The 19,678-nt window shown below is 42.4% G+C and overlaps 1 protein-coding gene across 8 annotated transcripts in view; it reads right to left on the bottom strand.

Moving 5' to 3' along the window:
- TRRAP (transformation/transcription domain associated protein) overlaps nt 1-19,678 on the bottom strand; it is a 118,679-nt gene that overhangs the window by 15,384 nt on the left and 83,617 nt on the right. For 5 of the 8 annotated variants that reach the window (XM_070415073.1, XM_070415070.1, XM_070415069.1 and 2 more), the window contains 10 exons: nt 19,186-19,473; nt 18,888-19,025; nt 16,555-16,667; nt 15,978-16,113; nt 11,434-11,625; nt 9,183-9,411; nt 8,321-8,586; nt 7,030-7,130; nt 2,655-2,856; nt 1,259-1,423 (listed from right to left, as the gene is read on the bottom strand). In XM_070415073.1, the coding sequence (XP_070271174.1) occupies nt 1,259-1,423; nt 2,655-2,856; nt 7,030-7,130; nt 8,321-8,586; nt 9,183-9,411; nt 11,434-11,625; nt 15,978-16,113; nt 16,555-16,667; nt 18,888-19,025; nt 19,186-19,473 (1,830 nt within the window). The remainder of the gene's footprint in view (nt 1-1,258; nt 1,424-2,654; nt 2,857-7,029; nt 7,131-8,320; nt 8,587-9,182; nt 9,412-11,433; nt 11,626-15,977; nt 16,114-16,554; nt 16,668-18,887; nt 19,026-19,185; nt 19,474-19,678) is intronic. The other 3 variants (XM_070415076.1, XM_070415077.1, XM_070415074.1) reach the window with 1 other exon arrangement.

Consider the following 19,678-nt stretch of genomic DNA (forward strand, 5'->3'; position numbering starts at 1 on the left):
TTCACAGTGGAGCCTTAGTTCTTGAATTTAATTTGTTTCTGAAAGCTATTTGAGAAGCAATTTGTTCGAAAACAGAATCATTTTTTCCCATTAGAAATAATATAAATTAATTTGTTCCAGAGCCCCAAATGATTCCCTACTTTAACCTTCCTTATATACAGTACATATCTAATGTACTGTTTAATCTATAAACAAACACTTCTTTTCTTAGATTTATAGAACTACTCCTATTACCCTTAAATCACTTTTGACACTCATGACAGGGGTGTCTTTCAGAAAGTCAGCATATAGCATCTTCGCTTTTTCACATATCATTGCCTGTGACATGCTGTCACATGCTAACTACTTTTCGTTTATCCAAATCAACCAGTTTTTCTACCTCTTCAATTGCCTGTGATCATTTAGCAACAGTAGCACTTCTGATGGCCTATATATGTTTTAAAATTGTGCTAATCATCCATTTCTAGCAACAAAAGCAATACATATACATATATACATACATACACACACACACACACACACACACACACATACATGTAGCATAACTTCCTGGGATGTTTAGCGGTAAACTGACTCGCATTCCCTCCTTTGCTTGTGGCCTGAGAGATACTTTTTGTCATGCTGAGGTATCAGCAAGAAAGGGTTGTCAGGTCGAGAACTGAAGTTGCGTTCAATAACCAAGACACTTATTCTGTGAACAACTTGGTCAAGAACTGAATTGTTCGAGATGGGAGATATTCAAGAACCAAGGTTTGACTGTATTTGCATCTTATGTGGCAACATGTTCAAGCAAAGAAATTACCACCTTAATAAAGCAATGCTATAGCAGATTATTTCATTTCAACCCTGATATATTCTTCAATCACATTTTTTTTAATATATTTTATTGATTTTTTACAGAGAGGAAGGGAGAGAGATAGAGAGTTAGAAACATCGATGGGAGAGAAACATCGATCAGCTGCCTCCTGCACATCTCCCACAGGGGATGTGCTCGCAACCCAGGTACATGCCCTTGACCGGAATCGAACCTGGGACCTTTCAGTCCGCAAGCCGATGCTCTATCCACTGAGCCAAACCGGTTTTGGCTCTTCAATCACATTTAATTATGTTTTATTTAAAGTGATAGCTAGATGTGTATATGTTCCCTTCTCTTTGACTTATTTCCCATGCTTTGAGCATGCACATTTTCTTTCTGGGAAAAAAAAAAAGTGAAACGAAGACAATTTTTTTGTGAACAAAGACACCTTGTTATTCTGACCTGGCTGATGAGGTTCAAAAGCAGCTTTCCTTCTGAGCCCACCAGGCAGGTGAGCAGCTGCGGGATCCAGGCCAGCCACTGGATGGGTGGCACACCAATGCAGTACTTGTCGACAGCATCTGCCAAAGTGTTTTTATCATCATCGAAACTTAAAAGCCACAGCACCTAGGGTAGAAGGAAAAATTCTAGAGTCGAATAAAAATTCTGAGGCCTTTAAAGTGACTTTTTCCAGCATTAAAATACCATATAGAGTCGTTTTACTGGAAACATATCACCAAAGGGCCAACAATATTGCTAAACTTACCAGATAAATAAAACCAAAACCTAAAATACAGTTTTTTGTTTAGAGTCAGCTTTAATGCCAATTATTAACTGATCCAATCAACTAGCTGGCAGTGGCCAGTGACCCCGAGGTGGATGGTGAGGGCCTGCCACCCTGCTAATTCACACCCATGATCGCACCAATACAAACTGGACTTTTGCTAAAAATCTCAGAGGAACACCACTCTAGCATCAGGTAGGCCACAGGCTGGCAGCCCCGTGTCCAAGGATGTCTGAAACAATGACATCTAGAAATAAGCAAATTTGGAGTCAGATATTTGAGTGGTTTCTTTGCCTCATGGAGTTTGTTTGTTTCTATAGTTGGCTGGAACTACTATATGCTGCTGTACATTCCACATTTTGGCATTACCTCAAGGAATTCTAAAAAAATCCACACCTTTAACAAACAAAACAGGAAAGAAAAATAACTTATTCTTAAGTTTTCTGCAAGAATTAATTCTGGGCTATATTTATATGTTTTGTGGCAGGGGTGAGGGACAAGAGGAAGCAACACTGAAGGACTCTCAAGCTGATGCCCATCACTGGGCACATGTCAAACTGCCAATCCTGTGCCCAGCACTATGCTGAGGCAACGAAGGATGAGAATGCCAGCAACCAGGACCTCACCCTGTAGTGTGCGCAGAAACCATGGGACTCACCATGACCTGCGACTAGAGCTGACAGGCTCTATGAACATGTGCACTGTCCCTGCAGGCAACAGCAGAATCTAACAGGTATCTAGCAGGTAAGGTCCCCTTGCAGACCCCTCATCAGTCGGCAGGAACCTCTGTCTAGTGTGAAATCCCACAGTGAACACTGGACTTGAGACCTAAGACCCAGACTCCAGGCTTGGTTTTGCTGCTTAAATGTCCTGGGATCCCGAGTATGTCCAGGCCTCAGTTTTCTCAGCTTTAAAACTGAAATAGGAAAGGTACTTTGAAGAGTGACAAAAATGGAGAGTTAAGGCATGAAATAAGCCTCTCACCCAACATGAATTCGGAAGTAGCTGAATTGTCATCCAAACTTGAAGGCTACCAGATTGATCTCTGGTCAGAGCTAATTCTTTTGGCCTCACCTTGGCTAAGTATTTCCTTGATTTGCTCTCGTTCTGATGCCGGCATGCATGCAGGTAACAGGTAATGGCAGACACTCCGAGATGCAGCTGCCGCTCCTTCACGAAGATGTTCTCCAGGTAATCGCCCCACATGGCCCAAGCCTTCACCAGCACATCATGCATCTGCACAGCTGCAGAAAAGGCTTTGTTTGCTTCCTCAGACCTGTGAGGACACAAATCAAAACATTAATTTGGTTTTCTTTCCAGGTGAACGTCACATAAAAAAAATCAACCATTTAAAAGTGAACGATTCAGTGGCATTTAGTACAGTTACGCACTTTGGACATACAGGTCATGCAGCTACCACCTCTATGTATGTAGTGCCAAAACGTTTCATCATCCCAAAATAAAACTCCAGCCATTAAGCAACCTCTGGGGACCACCAATCTGCCTACTGTCTCTATATAGATTTACCAACTCTTCATATTTCATGTTAAGGGAATCACACATTATGTGTCTGGCCTTTCACTTAGCATAGAGTGAAGCATGTATGAGTACTTTATTCCTTTTTATGACTAAATACTATTCCACTACCTGTATATGCCACATTTTGTTTACCCATTCATTTGAGGTGTTTTAACATTCTAGCTACTTTAATAGTGCTGCTGTGAACATTCGTGAGTAAGTACCTATAGGAGAACTCATTTTCAATTATTTTGGGTAATATACCAAGGAGTGGAACTGCTCCTATGTTTAATCCTATGTTTAATTTTTTGAGGAACTGCCAAAGTGTTTTCCATAGTGGCTGCACCATGTTAGTATCAAACCAACAATGTACAAGACATCAAAGAGAACTACGCATCCACATATCCCTTACTAATACAAATGCAAACATCCTCAGCAAAATATTAGCAAACCAAATCCAACAGCATATTTAAAGATTATGCACAGTGACCAAGTGGGATTTACCAGCAATGCAAGGAGTGATTCAATATACAAAAATCAATCCATATACTACACCACATTAACAGAATGAAGGAGAAACACATTGTCTCAGTTGATGAAGAAAAAGCATTTGACAAAATGCAACACCTTTTCATGATAAAAATGCTCAACAAACTAGTAATGGAAGGAAACTACGTTAATATCATGAAGGTCATATATGAGAAACCCACAGCTAATAGCATACTCAATGCTGGACAATACAAAGTTTTCCTCTGAGAACTAGAACAAGACAAGGATGTCCATTTTCACCACTTCTACTTCAACTTAGTGCTGGAATTCTTAGCCAGAGCAAACAGGCATGCAGATTGGCAAGGAAAATGCTAACTATCTCTATTTGAAGATTACATGATCTTATATACAGGAAAACCTAAAGAAGTCACAAAAGAACTATTACAGCAAAGTTGAAAAATACAAGATCAATATTTAAAATCCAGTTGTATTTCTATACCTTAGCAATGGACAATCTGAAAATAAAATTAAGAAAGCATTTTATACCATCAAAAGGAATAAAATATTTAAGAATAAAATTAACATAAGAAATGTAGGACTTGTACATTGAAAACTATAAAATATTGTTAAACGAAACTAAAGATGACCTAAGTAAATGAATCCTGTGTTCATGGATTGGAGATTTAATACTATTACCGTAGCAATACTGTCCCCCCTAAAATTAATCTACAGATTCAGTGCAATCCCTGTCATAGTTTCAACTGCCTCTTTTTGCAGAAATAAATAACCTAAAATTAATATGGAAATGTAAGGGACCTCAAAAAACCAAAACAATCTTGGAAAATAGCAAACTAAGAGAATGCTTCCCAACTTCAAAACTTACTACAAAGCAGCAGCAATCAAGGCAGCGTGGTCCTAGTGTAAGGGTGAAATACACACCAATGAAACAGAACTGTGTCCAGAAATAAAGCTATACATTTCTGATTAACTGATTCAAAGTTAAGGCCATTCAATAGGGGGAAAGAACAGTCTTCTCAACAAATGGTGCTGGTAACAACACGATATACACATGCAAAAGAATGAATTTTGGACAACTACCCTCATGCAATATTAAAAAATTAACTCAGAATGGATTAAAGAGAGAAATATAGGAGCTAAACTTATAAGACTCATAGGAGTAAATGCACATGACCATGACCTTGGGTTAGGCAATGGTATCTTAGATATGAAACCAAAAGTACAGGCAACAACAACAAAAATTTGATAAATTGGACTCAACAAAATGATAAACTTTGTGCATTAAAGACACTATCAAAAAAGTAAAAAGATCGCTTATACAATATGAGAAAATATAATGTATTTGAAGGAAACATATCCAGACATGTAATAATTAGAACTCGACAAATACACAAAAAATGGGCAAAGTAACTGAATAAATATTTGTATAGAAAAGATATATAAATGATATAGAAGCACCTAAAAGATGCTAAACATCCTTAGTCATTAGAAAAATGCAAAGCAACCACAATGAGATTCTACTTTATACTCACTGGGATAGTCATAATCAGAAAAATGGAAAATAACAAGTGCTGGCAAGGAGGTGGACAAACTGGAAACACAGACTATGCTGGTGGGAATGAAAATGGAGCACCTACTGTAGACAACTGGCAGTTTCTTAAAAAGATAAAGAAGTACTGCCCTGGCCAGTGTTTCTCAGTGGTTAGAGTGTTGGCCCATGTACCAAAGGATTGTGGGTTCGATTCCCAGTCAAGGGCATGTACCTGGGTTGCAGGTTCGATCCGCCACCCTGGTCGGGGTTCGTGCAGGAAGCAACCACTCGATGTGTCTCTCTCACACTGATGTTTCTCTTTCTGCCCCTCTCCCTTCTACTCTAAAACTCAATGGAAAAACAATATCTCCAGGTGAGGATTAACCAAAAAAAACATAAAGAAATACCACGTAACCCATCAACTCCACTCCTGAGTATATACCCAAGAAAACTTGAAATATGCTCATACAAAATCTTTTACATGAATGCTCACAGCAGCATTATTCATAATAGCTGAAAAGTGGAAACAACCCAAATGTCAATTGTTGTATGAATAAATAAAATGTAGGAATATACAATGAAATAGTATTCAGCCATGAAAAGGAACAAAGCACTGATACATGCTATAACATGACTGAACCTAAAAAACATGTGAAAAAGCCAGATTCAAAAAGCCAGATTCTATTTATATGAAATGTCGACAACAGGCAAATCATAGAGACAGAAAGTAGATTAGTGGCTGTCAGAGGACAAAGGAAGAGACTGCTAACAGGTATGGGGTTTCATGTGAATTTAAAACAGATCTTAAGAGGATAAAACCCTTTTATCTTGACAAAATCGTTTTTATTTAAAAACTAGAGGCCCGGTGCATGAAATTTGTCCACTGGGGGGTGGGGGGTCCTTCAGCCCAGCCTGTACCCTCTTGCATTCCAGGAGCCCTCGGGGGATGTCCAATTGCCAGGTTAGGCCCATTCCCTGGGAGCAGGCCTAAGCTGGCAGTCGGGCATCCTTAGCGCTGCCGTGGAGGCAGGAGAGGCTCCCGCCACTGCCGCTGTGCTCGCCAGCTGGGAGCTCAGTTCAAGGCCCTGTGGGAGTGCACTGACCACCAGGGGGCAGCTCCTGTGTTGAGCGTCTGCCCCCTGGTGGTCAGTGCACGTCATAGCAACCGGTCATTCCGCTGTTCAGTCAATTTGCAAATTAGCCTTTTATTATATAGAATAAGCTTAATGCAACCCCTATAACTGAAAACATGAAAGGTGGGTCTTATAGCTCTTTATATGGCAACAGGTAGCATCTTGTAAGTATACATAATTTATATATTTTATAAAATTTCACCTGATATTCATTTCTCTAAAACAGGGTTTAGCTACCTTTTCCTGTAATGGACCAGTAAGAAAACGGGTTAGGCTTTGCAGGCCATATAATTTCTGTCACAACTCAACTCTGTGGCTATATTATGAACAGCCATAGACACGTCAGTGGTGTGGGTGTGCTCCAAAATGTCATTTACAAATCCAGACACTGGCTGGATTTGGCCCGTAGGCCATAGATGACTGACCACTGCTCTAAAATAAGAAGCATCTCCATAAAAGAGATCAACTCTGTGCCCCAATGGCATGCTGAGAAAATGGAGAAATGAATCCATGTTATCAGCCGTTCTGTTTTCAAGCAACTCCTTTTTAAAAAGCTTTTAAAGTACACATCAAACTGGCTTATCAATCAGCTGGAAGTTACTCTCTCTGCAGAGGTATAACACCTGAAACATCACACCTGACAACTATCACCAAATCATACCAATTTCAAGCTTGACATTCACATCGGCTTCAAGTAATAAATAACCATTTAAAAGTTGTTGACTTTTACTCTTACTTTCCTCCTATGTAACATACATACTTGTTAATCTGAGCCAAGAACATTCCCTTCAGTGCATAAAATTCAGCTGTCATCTCTTTTGTGAAGTATTTTAAGTTTGTAGATTCTATAACTTCAAGTCCCTGTTTTAAGAAAAACATAGAAAAAAGTCCTTGAAATTTTTATACAATATAACAAATTCATTAAAATATTAATCTAACTAATATATCCTAAAGGTCATTGACAAATGTACTTTAAATTGACAACAGATTTGCCTACGAGGAATATCTATTGACAAGTAGTATTTAAACTGAATCACTAAATGCTAATTCAGGTTCTAGACACTTTAAGGGTATTATTTTATACTAGAGATCCAGTGCATGGATTTGTGCATTGATGGGGTCCCTCACCTGGCCTGTGCCCTCATGCAATCCAGGACCCCTAGGGAGATGTCAGAGAGCTGGTTTCTGCCTGATCTCTGCAGACCAGGCTGAGGGACCCCACCGGTACACGAATCTGTGCACCGGGCTTCTAATATGCATATAAGATCTTTGGTTAATTTCTTCCGGCCCTCCCCCTTCCCTCTTCTCCCTGAGATTCATCAGTCTGTTCCATCTTTCCATGCCTGTGGTTTCCACTCCTGCAATGAGCATCTGCGCCCTGGTGGTCAGTGCACGTCATAGCTTACTGGACAGTCAGTTGGTTGGCCGGTTGCTTAGGCTTTTATATATATAGATGTCTAAACAGTTTATTGATTTTATTAATATTCCTCTGAATATAGCCAATATCTACGTTACAATATCCTACTTCTGCAGTCTAATTTTTTTCCTTAAATACATTAACCAAGTATATGATAGAACAGAGATGATAAAATGTAATTCAAATACTCCAGTGGTGCCCTGGCCAGTGTGGCTCAGTTGGTTGGATCATTGTCCTGTACACCAAAAGGTAGCAGATTTGATTCCCAGTCAGGGAACATTCCCAGGTTGCAGGTGCAGGTTTTTGATCCCCAGTTGGGGCGCATACCTGAGTCAACACTCAATGTTTCACTCTCACTTCAATGTTTCTCTCTCTCTCTCCTCTCCCACTCTCCTTAAAATCAATAAAAGCATGCCTCAGGTGAGAATTAAAACATATATATGTATTCACTCAAGTGCTTTCCTTTCCTTTTCTTGTTCAGGAAGATCTGCTTCCCTACTAAGGCTGTATTTGTTGAAAGTTCTAATACTCCTTCCCTATTGTCTGAACCAGGAGTTCCATGTGGATACTCCTACCCTTCTTTACTGGACCTGCTGGGCACAGGGGCAGGCACCAGGCACTGATGGCACTCTACCTGCATACACTCGTTTTTCCCCATGACTCCGGCCAGTTGGAGGTAGCATTTGACTTGCTGTCGGATCTTCTGGAAGCAATCCACGATAGGAACAGTTGGAATAGTATGAATACGACTTAATATATCCAGAGCTACATTGACCAGTCCTTGTTTCCGGGCAATCTTTCCATACTGGATGATTGCTGAAGCTGAGGCATGAACTCCAAGCATAGCATTATTGGAACTTGGATCATGCTGAGAACTATTTTCATACGCAGTTACAATAGCTAGAGAGCAAAGAAATGAGTTATTAGTCCGTGCCAAACATTTTCAAAGTGTCCCACAATAAGGCTTAAGTAAAAAATGAAAACAAACACACATGGCTTATGAAGATGGGAAGCTCCGTAATAAATTCTTGTTACTTTTCCTTGTATTTTATATCAAAAGGAAGATATAAAAAGCACTAACTATTGAGTGTTACCATCTTGGCTAACTAAATCATGAAGGCTGCTCTAAACAGATGTCTGGCAGGTTTAGTGTATGAGCAGAGGGGACCAGAAAACTGGAGAAGGCTACATACACAGCCACCTAAGAGCAGTTCTTCGTGGGAGGTGAGGGGTGGTGTTCAAAACAAAGAGCCACAACCCAGAGCTCCGATCACACTGGCCTGAGCCCCTGATGCAAGAAGCAGTGTCAAGCAGCACTTCTGTTCTAGCTAGAAAAAATTTAACAGGTAGAAAAATCCTTCCCATCTTTCACCACCTTCACCTTTGTCTCACCATACCACCACCATCTCCCATACCCACCAAAAATCAGAAAATCTGGTAAAAGAAATAAAAAACCAAGACATGAAACCAGAACAGTGGGGTGTCTGGGAAATTACATGATGAATGCATGCCGGACCAGGTAGGTTTACCCTGGTAATGATGCTGCCGCCACATGAAGACGCTGCTCCAGTGGGACAAGTCGTCGGACACAATGGGCAGCCTGTTCCTCCAGGTCTTTACCACCGTCTTCATGTCGTGCAGGCTGTTGTTCCTTCCCAGGTTGGTCGGCTGTAAACCTGCATTTATTTGCGCAGCTTCCTGAAGTTCAATGATTTGCTGGGCGGCCTGAATGAAACCAACGTAAGAGATTCTACAGTAAGCATTGTATCAAAGATCACATGAGAAAATAAACCAGAGTCAATCAGGAATCAGACTGACTGTAAAGATCTCACAAATCTATTATGAAAGAAAGCACTCTAACTTCTACAGACACCTTAGATTGCACATTTAACTCATTTTTCACCTCCAACACTGCTCTCCTGATCCCAATTTTAAAATCTCAGCTCTGTGGCCACTGCGAGACAGGAGATGGGAAGAATGGTGTAGATACCAAAGTTGCTAACAGATAACCCCCAAAACAATTCTCTTTTCCAACTATGGTTGGCTCTTTCTCTGCCAACGTCTAAGGAAGGAACAGCCTAGTCCCTCACGCTTGCCTTCCATCAACATTTAAAAACCCACAGCCATATTAAGCATTTTAAAACATGGTTCTGATTATCTCTTTGGGCTGGTACAGACATTTTCAATCACATGTCTTATTAGTCTGTATAGTTTACTACTTTTTAAACCTTAGATGTGTTGCTAGCTCCAAACTTCTGGTGCCATTTCCTTACTGAGAGAGCCCTGGCCACAATTTTGAGTCTCTCCAAATTCTACCCATTAAGTTCCACCTTCCCCTCCCACAGGAATTTTAAAAATAAAAATTAATAAAATAAAAAGAAGCACTTCTCGCCCTGGCCGGTGTAGCTTGGTTGGTTGGAGTGTCATCCCATGTACCAGAAGGTCACGGGTTTGATTCCTGGTCTGGGCACATACCTAAGTTGCAGGTTTGACCCGGGGTAAATATAGGAGGTAATTGATCGATGTGGCTATATAAGTTGTGGTACATTTACACAATGGAATACTATGCCGCTATAAAAAAGCTCTTACCCTTTGAGACAGCATGGATGGATCTGGAGAGTATTATGCTAAGCCAAATATGTCAGTTGGAGAGAGACAAATATCACATGACCCATTTATATGTGGAATCTAATGAAATAAACTGACAAAAAAAATAGGGCCAGAGGAATGGATGCATGTAACAGAATAACAGATCTCAGGTGGGGATGAGGAGGACGAGATTAACCAAAGAACATATATGCATATATGCATAACCATGGACACAGACAATAGTATGGGGAAGACCTGGTGTGGGGTGGGGTGGGGTGGAGGAGGGCAAAAAGGGAGAAAATGGGAGACATCTGTAATACTGACAATTTAAAAAAAATGCACAAAAACATTTGAGACCCATTATGAAGGAAAACACAGCAAGTCCTGATACTGAGGAGGACCGAAGGGAATGAAGGAGATACTCTGAAGTTCTAAGCCTGGATACATGAATTAACCAGATAACTCTTTTTTGGTTAACTACTGAAAGTATTTTTGTCAAAATTCATCTTTCCTACACTACAATTTGACAATCATTATTAAAATTAAAAAATTAATACAAAAAGCAAATAAACAAACCAAAAAAATATATCCTCCGCCTGGCTGGTGTGGCTCTGTGTTTGAGCATCAACCTACAAAGCAAGAGGTCACGGTTCAATTCCCCGTCAGGGCGCACGCCCTGGTTGCATGCTTGATCCCTTGTAGGGGGTGTGCAGGAGGCAGGCGATCAATGACTCTCTCATCATTGTCTCTTCTATCTCTCTCTCCCTACTTCTCTAAAATTAATTTAAATATATATCTATATAAAAGTTTCAGAGAATGATAGACCTTTCGAACTGAACAGTGGCATCACACTGATGGTGGTATAGTGGGCACTAAATAAAATTCGTAAAGCAAAAATGCAAATCATCAAAATCACTCCTGAGGATATCTTCTGTCACTTAAATCCCTTGGAAGTTCCAAAAATGAGAAGCAACATTTTAGTCTACATTTTCACTGTGCCTTCCTTCCACTGAGGATGAGTTTAAGTGGGAAAGGACACGACAAGTAGAAGGAGTTTCCTCTCTGCCATCCAGTTCAGTTTACAGATCTACGCCTGGACAAGCTGTTCTCTGCTATGAGGGCCCATGAGGCTACTCACATTAATGTACCATAACCCACCTGGAGAAGAGGCGTGTGCACATGGGACACCACATGAGGCAAGCGCCGCCACTCACGGATGGCCAAGCTGCTGGCCATTTCCACCAGGCGTTCGATGAAGCTGAGCTGTTGCTCCTCAGGATGGCAGATAGCCAAGTATCCACGGTACATGTTGACCTTCCAAGCCATCTCCTTGGGACAACTTACTTCTACCTGGTAATAAAGAACATTACATAGGAAGCTATGGGTATTCTTCCTCTCAGCAGAGTCAAAAAGGAAAGTCAATGTATTTTTGTAGTCAAAGCAATAAGCAGAAATTAAGCTATAAACAGACATTTATTTTATTTAGAGAAGTCATACATTTCAACTACTTTTTCTGGATACTCTCCTTTTCCAAATACCAGTCCGTGGCCAATCTCTCCAGCTACAAAAATATGCCACTGGCTCCTTGTTTTAAGGTATCAGTGGTGCCAAAAAGGGCAAACTGATCACCACTGCTACTACAGATGAGATTAGCCACCATCACTTGGCTACAAAGTTACCCAGTGAAGTCCAAAGTATTAAACACATGTTCATCTCCACTCTGACAAATACCAGTGAAATTACGAACTTTTCCTAATTCAACTCTTACTCTGGGAAGTTAATCTGTAACCCTAACCCTTGCTCCCGCACACACAGCTACAGCTGGGTAAAGGATCCTCGTGTGTCCCTAAAAGCCCATGTGCTTGCTTACCACCTTCGAGAGAAAGCATTAGAACTCATCACATGTTATCAATCTCATATAGAGCATTTAAATGATAAAAAATTAAAGTCTCAAAAATAATCTTTGTATATAAGAAGATAAAAGGCTATCTCTGCTGAAGGAATTGCATAGGACTTGCTGTAACAAGATCAAGAAACATTCATTGTTAAGCACCTTTAGGAAGTAACAATAAAAATTATACACATTTTAGTGCCTTAATGCTCTTTGCCCAAATGATGTAATAATAATGCCGTCTTGTATTTTATACCTTGGCTTGTTTTGACTTCTTACTCTTTCAAAAATCATTCACCTTCTTGCGCTGGCCAATGGTTCTCAGTGGTTAGAGTATCAGCCCACACACCAAAGGATTACAGGTTCAATTCCAGGTCAAGGGCACATAACTGGGTTGCAGGTTAGATCCCCAGCCACAGTTGGGGCATGTGCAGGAGGCAACCAATCAATGTGAGACACATTGCCGTTTCTTTCTCTCTCTCTCTTGCGCTTGAGCTCTCTCTCCCCCTCCCCCCCTCTCACTCTTTAAAAAAATCAATGGAAAAAAATATCCTCAGGTGAGGATTAACAAAAAAAATTAAAATTCACATTCTTGACCTCTCAGATCTAAACAACCCAGTGATGAAGAAATTCAGGAAGGCAAACTTGTGAACACATCTGCTTCTAACATGATCGTCTAAAATTATACCAATCTCACATTTTCTGGACTTAAACACTAATTAACAGGCATTTTTCTTTTTTCTTTTTTTTGGGCAATTACAACACCTATCCTCTGTAACACTAATAGCAAAGGCATCTCTTTTAATTTCTCACCACTGAAAAAAATTAACCCATCGATTAAATCACACCAAGAAATGGACTACTGCAAGAAGTCCTATAATCGGAATGCACAGGAATAAAAAAGTAAGTTGTGTTTTTCCTTTTAAATATTGGCAAATAAGTAAATATTTAGTTCTTTAAAGACCATTTTAAATTAATTTACTAAAAATCACTCAGAATGTTTGTATACTTTGAGCTTTTTTCTAATCAGCAAATGCCTTACAATTTTGGGAAAATAATCAAGATTTTTTTCTTGAAAAAGAAATTCATTTGTCAGACCTATTGGCAGTATGACACTGCACATATCCAGCTAAGTGAAACCTTGAAAAGATTTTATTTTTTGTTTTCTGATTAATCCTTACCCAAGGAGATTTTTTCCATTGAGTTTTAAAGAGAGTGGAAGGGAGAGGGAGAGACAGAGAGAGAAACATTGATGTGAGAGACACATCGATTGGTTGCCTCACGCACTCAGATTGAGCCTGCAACCTTGACCGGAATCGAACCTGGGACCCTTCAGGCCGAGAGCCAACACTCTAACCACTGAGCCAAGTGACTGGTTATTTCTCAGAGTAATACAAGCTCCCTGCATCAGATGAGTGATTTCCCAGATCCCAACCTGAAAGTCAAGACTTGGGCTCTATAACCACAATATGTTTAACAGTTTGTGACTATTTCAGTTCTTCCATCTTTTGCATTTTGTTAAAGGAACGTTAGTCATGAAATAAGTGCTGTAGCCTCAATAAAGTTTAAAATGTTAGGTTCATCATTTCAAAGAAAGGGGCCTACGATCTCAATGTGTTTTTGCGGCTTCCACGTTAAGAATAAAGAAAATTACCACCAACTTACACCATACACAAGAATAAACTCAAAATGGATAAAGGACTTAAATGTATGACAGGAAACCATAAAAATTCTAGAAGAATACAAAGGCAACAAAATCTCAGACATATGCCAAAACAATTTCTTCACTGATACAGCTCCTAGGGCAGTTGAAACTAAAGAGAAAATGAACAAATGGGACTACATCAAAATAAAAAGCTTCTGCACAGCAAAAGAAACCATCAACAAAACAACAAGAAAACCCACCTTGTGGGAAAACATATTTGCCAACGTCATATCTGATAAGGGCTTAATCTCCAAAATTTATAGGGAACTCATACAACTTAACAAAAAGAAGATAAACAATCCAATCAAAAAATGGGCAAAGGATCTAAATAGACACCTTTCAAAAGAGGACATTCAGAAAGCCAAGAGACATATGAAAACATGCTCAAAGTCACTAATCATCCGAGAGATGCAAATCAAAACAACAATGAGGTACCATCTCACACCTGTCAGAATGGCCATCATCAACAAATCAACAAACGACAAGTGCTGGAGAGGATGTGGAGAAAAAGGAACACTTGTGCACTGCTGGTGGGAATGCAGACTGGTCCAGCCACTATGGAAGGCAGTATGGAGGTTCCTCAAAAAATTGGAAATGGAACTCCCATTTGACCCTGTGATCCCACTTCTAGGAATATATCCCAAGAAACCAGAAACACCAATCAGAAAGGATATATGCACCCAGATGTTCATAGCAGCACAATTCACCATAGCTAAGATCTGGAAACAGCCTAAGTGCCCATCAGTAGATGAATGGATTAGAAAACTTTGGTACATCTACACGATGGAATACTATGCTGCTGTTAAAAAGAAGGAACTCCTACCATTTGCAACATCATGGATGGAACTGGAGAGCATTATGCTAAGTGAAACAAGCCAGTCAATGAAGGAAAAATACCACATGATCTCACTCATTCATGGATAATAAAGACCATTACAAACTTTTGAACAATAATAGATACAGAGGCAGAGCTGCCTCAAACTGATTGTCAAACTGCAGTGGGAAGGCCAGAGAGAGTTGGGGGGCAGGAGGGAGGGGAGTAAGAGATCAACCGAAGGACTTGTATGCATGCATATAAGCATAACTAATGGACATAAGACACTGGGGGGTAAGGGAGGGTAGGGGTTTGTCAAGGGCGGGGGGGAAAAAAAGGACACTTATGTAATACCCTTTGTAATACTTTAAGCGAAAAAATAAAAAAATTAAAAAAATTAAAAAAAAAAAAAAAAAAAAAAAAAGAATAAAGAAAATTGCTGGCATGAATGTAAGAAAACCCAGTGAGTAAAGGGGTAGGTGAGAACAGGATGACACCATTTCCTTCCCCTAAGCTCCATTACATGAACACCACACAGAAAGACCAAAAGCTGGCAGGGACAGGGGCTGAGGGAGCACACGATAGACGGGCACAGAGGCAGGGAAAAATAAAGAGCAATGAGAAGACAATAATAAGGCAGTAACAATATGTTGTGGGGTCAGACGGTACACAGGCTACACTGTCCAATCACTTTTGATGCCCAGTGGGAGAAAGGGAACTGTACTCGTGTGCCACTCTCTCATCATGCACCCAATCCCTCTGGATGGAGTTTAATTTTTGTAATGTGGAGCTCAACCAAGGTAATAAATCAACTTCACTTACACTATACCACCACCACTTCCACAATACAAAATGTGCTTTGAATAGGAGACCGGTTCATTCTCCAAACTTTTACTGACAGCCAAGCCCTGGAGTTGTAGGAGTCCCCTTTGCTGTACTCAGTTCTATAGCTGTGCTTCGGCCCATCAGCTCCACCAGTAAAACTGACTCTGTTCTTCCAGATTTCTCCAGGTACTATTCATTTACACTTAGAATCCAAGGCCTCCACAACTGATACTTATTATTATAACTGAATGATAAAGTAACAATTTATAATTTAACTCAAATTCAGAAAAGGTGTTAGAGATAACCCAAATGCATTCTTGCTTCCCAAGTTATCTTGATCTGCCAAAATTCCCAGGTTGTTCTAAGTGAAGAGAAATCTCCACAGAGATTCACGGCTTTGGCAAAAGGAACCCATGCAGCTGTGGGAACATAACCTGAGACTGTAGTCGTCAGGAGGGAGGTCTCACCTGCACCAACGCCTCCTTCATGGCTGTCCAGTTAGACACGCGCCAAGCACACTCCAGGACGAGGTAAGGGTTTATGTGACCTTTGGACTGGCCGTACTCCGTCAAGGCTTCCCACTGGTTCAATTCCTTAGAGCACCTGGAAGACAAGGGATTTGGGAAGTTCAGTTACCAACAAACCAACAGATTCAGAAAGCACGGGGATAGCCATTTATTTCCATTCCACAGAAGAAAAGCCTTCTTCCCCCAGAGAAGAGTGGGCTTCTGTGGGAGGAAGGCTTGGTCCACTGCATTCCCACCTGCCCTCTGGAAGGAACTGCTCCTGCAACCCCAGAACCGCCCACTGCACAGCGGAGAGCTCAGAGCACCAGAGCAGGGGAGAGGCAGGAATCAGTTTCTCTAACAGACATTTTTAATTACTCAAGTCTTTAAAAGTGTTCGTAGATTTTTTTGTTCTTTTCTCGATGGAGCCATGAAGAAAGTAGCAAAGTTCCCTTTTAAAAACACTCAATATGAGAACATTTCAGAGATCTGTCACGGGTTCCCTTAACTGGCAGGAACACATCCCTGTCCGGCTTACCGAATCCAGTGGTCCTCCCAGAGCTGATATTCTGGGAAAATAGCAGGGGACGCATTGCTCCTCTCATGCTCTTTTTTGGCTTTATCCATTGCCTTCTCATAGGACTCTTGTGCCTAAAGAAGTTGATAATGCTGTCAAACTGCTGTTCAGGCAACTTCCCACAGCTGGTGCTCAATGGGCAAGTTGGGTCATAGACCCAGGAGCACCTGACACTCTCCTCTACAATCACTTGCCCCGGGAATCTCCTATTCACAGAGCAGAGATGAGGGAAGGAGGAGAACGGAGGGTGCGCCGTTCCCACACAGAATGGAGGAGAGGGAGGCTGCTGGCCCAGGATGAGCCACTCTGTCCTGCAGCAATAAGAGCAGAGGCCATAGCCCATACCTATGCTTCCAGAGTTCCTGTGGCTCAGTGTCCTATGCAAGGCTGACAACCGTACTGTGCCCTTGGCCCACCCATGCCACATTGAAAGGACAGGCACGAAGGTTAAAATTTAAACACAGAAGGCCATCCACCTTCCACTTCCAATAGGGTCAATGAGTGCCTGTAAAAAACACCCACATTAGCTTCTACTGGCAAAGGATTTAGGGCTGAACGTTTAAGTAAGTTCCTGTCATATACGTTTATCTAAGCTGAATCTTCAAAGGGCCTCTATGTGCAGGACAGGTGCTTCAAGTAAAACAGTAAACCTCTTATGTGAATGTGAACTGACTTGAGGACACTATAATATTGTAATCTACACTAATAAAAGAGAAACATGGTAATTGGCATACGACCGCTACCCTTTTCATTGGCTAATCAGTGAGTATATGCAAATTAACTGTCAGCCAAGATGGCGGCTGGCAGCCAGGCAGCTGGAAGTGAACATGAGGCTTGCTTGCTGCAGACTCCAACGTTCCCCGCCTCACTAACCGGCCTCTGAGCTACAACTCTAAGAAACTATGTACTATGTTGCAAATAAGAAGATAAACAAAACACCAGAAACCGGCTTTCAGTCAGCCGGGCTTTAGCAACATTGTATCGATGTTTTCAGCGGCGAGGCCTCAGAGCTAAAGCTGGCCCAGAATAAAAAAAAAAAAAGAAAACAAGGAGCGGTGGAAAGCTTCAGTCACTCGCTTCGGGAAAACAGCCCTCAGCCCCTCACCCAGACTGGCCAGGCACCCCAGTGGGGACCCCCACCCTGATCCAGGACACCCTTCAGGGCAAACCAGCCGGCTCCCACCCGTGCACCAGGCCTCTATCCTATATAGTAAAAGGGTAATATGCCTCCCAGCACCGGGATCAGCGTGACAGGGGGCAGCGCCCAAAACCCCTGATCGCCCTGTGGCTCTGTGTGTGACAGGGGGCAGGGCCACAACCTCCCTATCTGCCCTGCTCTGTGCCTGATAGGGGGGAGCTCCCCAATCCCCTGATTGCCCTGCAGCTCTGTGTTTGACAGGGTGCAGCGCACCAACCCCCCCCCCCCCATGGGCCCTGCTCTGTGTGTGACAGGGTGCGGCACCCCAACGCCCCCCCCCCCCCGCCCCCACGGGCCCTGCTCTATGTGTGACAGGGTAGAGCCATAACCTCTCCATCGGCCCTGCCCCGAGTGTGACAGTGGCGGCGCCCCAACCCCCTGATCGGTCCTGCTCTGTGGGTGATAGAGGGTGGTGCCCCAACCCCCCTCCACGGGCCTTGCTCTGTGTGTGACAGGGTAGAGCCATAACCTCCCCATTGGCCCTGCCCTGAGTCTGACAGGGTGCAGCGCCCCAACCCCCTGATCCGCCCTGCTCTGTGTGTGACAGGGGGCGGTGCCCCAACTCCCCTATCGGCCCTACTCTGTGAGTGACAGCGGGGAGCTCCTCAACCCCCTGATGGGCCCTGCTCTGTGCGTGACAGGGTACAGAGCCCCAACCCCCTGATGGGCCCTGCTCTGTGCGTGACAGGGGGTGGCGCCGCAACCTCCCCATCGACCCTGCCTTGAGTGTGACAGGGGGCGGTGCCCCAACCCCCCAATTGGCCCTACCCTGAGCGTGACTGAGGGTGGCATTGCAACCTCCCGATCTGCCCTGCTCTGTGCATGATGGGGCGGTGCCCCAACTCCCCAATCGGCCCTGCTCTGAGCCTGACCAGGGGCTGCACTTAGGAATTGGGCCTGCCCTCTGCCACCCGGGAGCAGGCCTAAGCCAGCAGGTCATCTCCCGAGGGGTCCCAGACTTCGAGAGGGCACAGGCCGGGCTGGGGGACCCCCCCCCCCCACCCCCCGCCCCAAGTGCACAAATTTTTGTGCACCGGGCCTCTAGTATTACAATATATAACATAACCATGCATTCCATTCACTGGACAGTGGCTACCTGCTCAAAGAATCCATGCTGTTCGTAAGCAATAGCAGTTGCTGTCTCAGAATACTTGCAACGCTTCTGCCACAAACCAGCCCACATATCTTCCTCTTGTAACAAAGAGTAAAGTTCTGCAAGGGAATCCAGTATCTCCTGAAAACACAGATCGTGGTTTTTAAGAACACATGACAAATACTTTTTTCCAATAAAGCAACTTCACTGTGCTAGAACTTAAAATCACTTGGGAGATGTCTATTGAGACCATGATGTCATTGGCAAGGAAGATGTCATTAACACATGAGGGGGGCCTCACCTGCTGAGGTGGAGTTATGCTCTCCTGCTCATAAAATTCCGTTGTTTGCTTTGGCTTAATCTGCAGACTCAGACCTTTTTCAAAAGCCTGGTGCTCTAGCATTAATGTGGAGCGGAACCAAAGGTTGTGTGTTTTCCCCAAGTACTTCAGAACGCAGGGTCTGATGGGGATTGGAGGGACACACTGGGACATGGCTTCCACGAAGCAGTTCAGTGCGCTGGGCTGACAATCCCGCTGCACCTGGTGACTGCCACTGCACAGGAACGGGCTAATCTCACCAGCTAGCGCCTAAAACCAAAGATCATGTTAATTCAGGTCTCCCTTCAAAAAATCAACATGTTTTGACTCACGCAGCATCTGTAAATATTTTTAATAATTGACTCTTAGATAACAGTCAATAGTTTTTCTTCATCCTTTGAAACATAATCAAGATTACTTTGTCAGAAATACTTATTGAAAGCTAAGACTGTATTTCCCAAACAGAAATTTAAGA

This window comes from Myotis yumanensis, unplaced genomic scaffold (assembly GCF_028538775.1).
Source record: "Myotis yumanensis isolate MYYU_CA2020_CCGP unplaced genomic scaffold, mMyoYum1.0.hap1 SCAF_5, whole genome shotgun sequence".
Lineage (NCBI taxonomy): Eukaryota > Metazoa > Chordata > Mammalia > Chiroptera > Vespertilionidae > Myotis > Myotis yumanensis.